General features: G+C 50.4%; 1 protein-coding gene across 1 annotated transcript; it reads right to left on the reverse strand.

Annotated features, from left to right (window-relative positions):
* Positions 1-1,025: 1,025 nt before the first annotated feature.
* On the reverse strand, positions 1,026-2,162 carry CCER1 (coiled-coil glutamate rich protein 1). The gene has a single exon (XM_036456294.1). The coding sequence runs from the start codon at positions 2,160-2,162 to the stop codon at positions 1,026-1,028; it is 1,137 nt and encodes a 378-aa protein (XP_036312187.1).
* Positions 2,163-5,618: the final 3,456 nt, after the last annotated feature.

Here is a 5,618-nt window from a genome sequence, read left to right on the forward strand (position 1 = left end):
AGCTATTGTTTTGAATAATATATTTTCTGTAGTGACATTATAAATTATACATCTTTGCAAGCTTGCACTTATACATCTTTGTTTTATTCTTTTATAAGTAAAAAAAAAAAAAATGGTATTCCACCCCAAAATGTCAATAATCTTTAAAATCAATTCTGAAAAAAAATATTTTTATGGTCCCTGTGAACTTATGACAAGGCATATATCTAGGAACAATGCTTCAAAATCTAAACTATGTTCCATTGCTTGCAGTTACCTTGGGTTTTAACTAGATGTGCAAGTTGACTTCTGACCATGGGGCATCTTCTCCATGCATGGTATGGATTGTTGAAGCCATGGCAGAGAACCAGTTCCACAGAAGCAACTTCATGGTCTTCTGAGGAAGATCCATGGCACTGTGGAACAAGAACTATAAATGAGCAATGCCACAGAGACTGGAAATGGGGCTACCAAAATACAGCCTTCAAAAATCAACTCTGAAGGTGGAAAAATCTACAAGAAAAGTTTAAATAAATAGTTTTAATAAAATAAGTTGGGTTATCAAGTTAGAGCACTGATGGATATTCAGTAGAAATGGCATGTTCTCCTTATAGATGTAACAGTTAAAATAGCTATTGATTTCAAGCTCATTAAGTAGATAATCATATAACTGTTATGTTAAAAAGCAACAACAACACGTTTTTAATATATGCCAGAATTAAGAAAACTTGGATGTCTAGAAAGGAAAACACCAAATGAAAACATTCAAACTGTAGTAATAAAATATTTGGCCTTTAATCATTTTGAATTAAAAATTATGTTTGAAAGCTCCCCTTCCCCCACCCACAGTCACACACAAACACAGCAATTTTTAAATTTTTTTTATAATGGCCAAAGAAAGGGTTTACATGGATATTTTTATTAATGGATCTCACTTTTAAATTAGTTTTTAGTATGTTGCTAATCCATCCCATTCCTCAAATCCCTTTCTGTAAATTAGTGTCCTGTAACATGAGGAGAGCTTCCTGTGACACTTTTGGGATGACCTATTCTGGGCTTAAAGTAGAACAATCTATGAAGTTCGCTCTCTCCTCCTCAGCCATCAGGAATGATAAGGGCATTTCCAGAGGCAAATGATTCTCTTCCTCTTTCTGCTCCTCCTCTTCTAGCCCCTCCTCCACCTCTTCCATTTCCTCTGCTTCCTCCTCCTCCACCACCTCCTCCTCCTCTTCCCCCTCCTCTTCATCCTGGGCCTCTGCCTCTTCATCCTCCTCCTCCTCCTCCTCACTCTCCTCTTCCTCACTCTCTTCCTCTTTCCCATCACACTCCTCCTCATCACACTCATCATCATCATACTTCTCCTCCTCCTCTTCCTCCACCAGCTGTGGGGCCGGGGAATGGTTTTCCTCTTCCTCCGGGGCAGGACTGAAGGCCAGAGAGGGATCCTGCCCAAAGCCATACAAAGCGTCCTGCAGCTCTGCGTCTTCCTCGTCGCCACTGGGAGGAGGCACGTCCTTCCCACCTTCCTGGGCCTGCTGCGCCCTCAGCGCCTCCTGCTGGCGCTCCAGCTTCTCTTGCTGCCGCATGTCCTCGTAGATCTGGTTCATGATGAACTGGGTGGTGTTGCGGGGCGCCTGCAGGCCGGGCGCCCGCCACCCGCACAGGTTGACCGGCTGTAGCAGGGGGCTCGCCTCCTCAGCCGGGCTCTTCGGGGCCGGGCGGCTGGGTTGGCGGCGCAGGCCTCGGCCCCTGCGGCCCCAGCGCTTCTTGCGGACAGGGGCCCTCGCCCAGCCGGGGTTCCAGGGCCCACGCCAGCAGAAGCAGCAGCAGAGGCAGACTGGGTGCAGCCCATACATTCGGGCCACCAGCCCAGGGCTGGGGGGCTCCCGGTACCCCATGGGAGGCGGGCACCAAGGCCCTCCTCCCCAGCACCCCCAGTTAGAGTACATGCTCCAGTAAGGGCTTTGGGGTGGCTGGAACCAAGGGCCCGGGCCGTACCGTGGCTTAGGCTGCTTCCTCTGGGGCTCCTGCTCAGACTTGGGGCCGTAGTGTTGCCGCCGCTTGTAGACAGGGGTGCCCCTGCGCCTTCGGTGGCAGGAGGACCAGGTGCGGCACGGAGCGGAGGATGCCCAGCCGCCGCCCAGGTTCAGAGGGGCCCCCCTTTTATGGAGGGTCTGGGTCATGGCTCAGGGAGCTCCGAGAGGCCTAAGTGGAAGGAAGCGTCCTAACAGCTGTCCTCAAATTGGTCCTGCAGCCTCGTCACCCAGGGTCCCTCCGCACAGCACCACGTGCCTGCCTGGCTGAGAGAGGCCTTACCCTCCAGAGGGACCCCCTTCTCCGCTCGCTCGCTCCTTCGCTCTTCCGTGGAGATCGCTCCTCCTTAACACCCGAGTGGTCTCGCCCAGGTGGGTTGGGTGGGGCTGGCGCTGTGTGGAGAGGGTGGAGGCAAAAGTGTTGATGCTCACCCCTAAGGGACAGCCCTCCCCCCCACACACACACACCACCTCCTCAGGGGTTCGAGCCGGGGAGGCAGGGGGTTCCCGTTACCTCGATGCTCCCTCTCCACCCAGGTGCGTCCCCGCCGGCGTCCAGGCCGGACTGAGGTGGCGCGGGCAACGACAGCCTTTAAATACCGGCGGGCCGCCCGCGTGCCGCCGCGTCCTCGGTTGCCCCGGGCGACAGCCAATTGGAGGCGAGGTCGTTCCTGTGCAGGAGGCTGGGTTCGGGCCAGAACCGGGTGCCCCGTGAACGTTCGCAGGGGGCTTGTGATGCAATTCTAGGGGGGGTGGGTGGTGGCTGGGTTTCTGTTGCCCCCCTCAGGAGATGCTTGAGGCAGTTTACCCTTCGTGCCAACCACCACCAGGCGTGGGCACGCAGCCCCTGGCCCGTGGGCTGGACGTGGGGTGGGAGAACTGTGTGTTCCTAAACTAATAAACGTGTATCCAACCCCTTCCGGGAGAAAGGGGGTAGGGAGAAAGTTCTCCGCGTCAGAAATGGGGGGCCCCCCCTCCTGACCTTATGGTCAGTGCCTACTCTTCCAACCACTGGGCGCCTGGGCTCCTGGTCCCTGAGCCGGGGCGGCGGGCGTTTATTGCGTGGCTTATTGTGTGCTGGGCTCACGCCCACGGTCCTCACCCCGCCTGTGGCCTGTGAGGTGTGCCTTGTCTCATCCTGGAGGTTTAGGGAACTGAGAGGTTGATTTGCCCAAGGCCCTGGGGCTAATGCACTTTAGGGTAATGTTGAAGCTTATGCTCCGTTGACTCCAGAGCCTAAATTCTTAACATAGCACGCTGTACTGCACACCCACCTTCATACCCGCCTCAAATAGGGTTCTTTACTGCACACCCACCTTCAATTGGGTTCTTACTATTAGCAAACGAGACCAGTTTGAGAAAGCACTTTGCTGATGGTAACATAGGACGTAAATGTTCGTTGATGTAATCCAGGGGCTCTTGAAAATACACCTACGGTATTTTCCGGCGTATAAGACGACCCCCTAATTTTACAGTTAAAACATAGGTTTAGGCCTATATTCGCTGTATAAGACTACCCCCCACTTCAAAGAAAAGACTTACTTTGCCGTCAAGATCTGCAGGTAATTTTTGTGCAATTTTGGTCTTTTGCCCCCCGGATTTTCGGTTGACTTTTTTTCGTTTCAAAAGTCATCTTATACGCCGGAAATAGTATGTATTTCCTTTTGTCCCGTTATTGGCCAGATAGCACATACATTGGGAGCCTTTACGGCATTACAGTTAAAGAATGGGGTAAAGAATAAGGGCCTTGCTCTGGCCTGCGTGGCTCTGTGGTTAGAGTGTTGGCCTGTGCAGGGAGGGTCGTGGGTTCCATTCCTGGTCAAGGGGCACGTACCTGGAGGAACCAATCTCTCTCTCTCCTCGCTCCTTGGGCTTTGAAATAAGTAGACATAAACTCACTCTGAATGATACAACTTTGTGAATACATGTCATCCTGAATTCTTTCAACTCCATAGAATGCACAATATCAGGAGTGAACTCTAAGGTTAACTATGGGATTTGGGCAACAACTCTGTGTCAGTGTAGGTCATCCATGGTAACAAATGTATCAGTCTAGAAGAAATGTTTATAATGGGGGAGGTGTGAATGAGTGGGGGGAGGCAGTATATAAGAAATCTCTGCACCCTGTGCTCAGTTTTGCTTGAACCTAAAACTGCTCCAAACAAACAAACAAACAAACAAACAAATAAATAAAATAAAAGGGCTGTTTAAAAGATAGAAGTGGCCGAAACCTGTTTGGCTCAGCTGTAGAGTGTCGGTCTGCGGACTGAAAGGTCCCAGGTTTGATTCCTGTCAAGGGCATGTATGTTGGTTGCGGGCACATCCCCGGTGGGGGGTGTGCAAGAGGCAGCTGGTCCATGTTTCTCTCTCATTAAGGTTTCTAGCTCTCTATCTCTCTCCCTTCCCCTCTGTAAGAAATCAATAAAATATATTTAATATAAAAGATAGAAGTGTTTCTACTTCAACTCACAAATCATTAACCTCTGTAAGCTTCCAGTTCTTTACCCAAACCATGAGTGTAGTTATAGCACCTCTTCCACAGGTGAGGACTAAATAAGATACTGTATTCACTCACTTAGTGCAGGTGCTCAGTTAGCACTCAGTAATCATGGATTAGCATCACTGTCATGTTTGAATACCTCAGGACTTTTAAAGAAGTTGACACAGGATATGTAAAGATAACCCTGTGTTGTGATGCAAAAATAGGCAAGCCACCCTTGTGTCCTTCTCTTGACACACTGTTTGGAAATTTCAAGCAAGTGCTAAGGGGCTTGACCCTGGAGAAAACTGTCCCAGAGTATATCCCCTTTGTTACTTTCCTGTGGTGAGTGAAATTGTGCAAAATGGAACACTTCCCGCTAGGAACCTGAGTCTATGTATGCTTCCATTAAATGACAAGAAGCAAATGTGGGAAGTTGAAAGTTTGCAAAGGTTATTTATGCATTCCTGGTTGAAAACGAAGAACAGTTTGGGGGGTTCCTGGATAAGAACTCTAGCCATTGCCTTGGGACTTGTAGATACCACAAGCGTCATTCAATTTTATTTGCCCTGTGGTTTGTTGAAGACAAGCCTGCTTGACTCCAAGTGCAGAGTGCTGACACGTTTAGCCTCCAATGCCCCTTTCTGGATGTAGAATCAAACATTTGACAGTTACTCTCTCCCTGCTCTGCTTAACACAAAGCAGACTGGTGATATTCCAGGTTTATTTTTCTAAGGACATGTGTCATATACAATACTAGGGGCCCAGTGCATGAATTCGTACACCTTGAAAGGAATTGTGGGCCACAAGGCTGCAATGGGCACAGGGGCAAGTCTTGTCCCATCCTCCGAGTCCCCTCCTGGACTCTCTTGCAACGGCCCCTAGTTCCCTGTCTGCTGGTAGCCCTACATGTTCCCACTGCCGCCATCCCTACATGCTGACAACTCCAGTGCTGCTCCTATCCAGTGACAGTGCAAAGCGATTGGGGCCGGCACCAGGAGCAGGTGCGAGCAGGGCCCATGCCATCAGTGGGTGTGAGCAGTGGCTCCAGTGCCAGCAGTGGGTGTGAGCTGGGCTGGCACTGGCAACAGGTGCAAATGCCCAGCAGGACCACAGCCTGGGGGGCG

The sequence above is a fragment of the Pipistrellus kuhlii genome, unplaced genomic scaffold, assembly GCF_014108245.1.
Source record: "Pipistrellus kuhlii isolate mPipKuh1 unplaced genomic scaffold, mPipKuh1.p scaffold_m20_p_3, whole genome shotgun sequence".
Classification (NCBI taxonomy): Eukaryota; Metazoa; Chordata; class Mammalia; order Chiroptera; family Vespertilionidae; genus Pipistrellus; species Pipistrellus kuhlii.

Bases quoted from the DNA above. Each gene is read 5' to 3' on its own strand.
- CCER1 (XM_036456294.1), bottom strand. From the start codon at position 2,162: ATGACCCAGACCCTCCATAAAAGGGGGGCCCCTCTGAACCTGGGCGGC.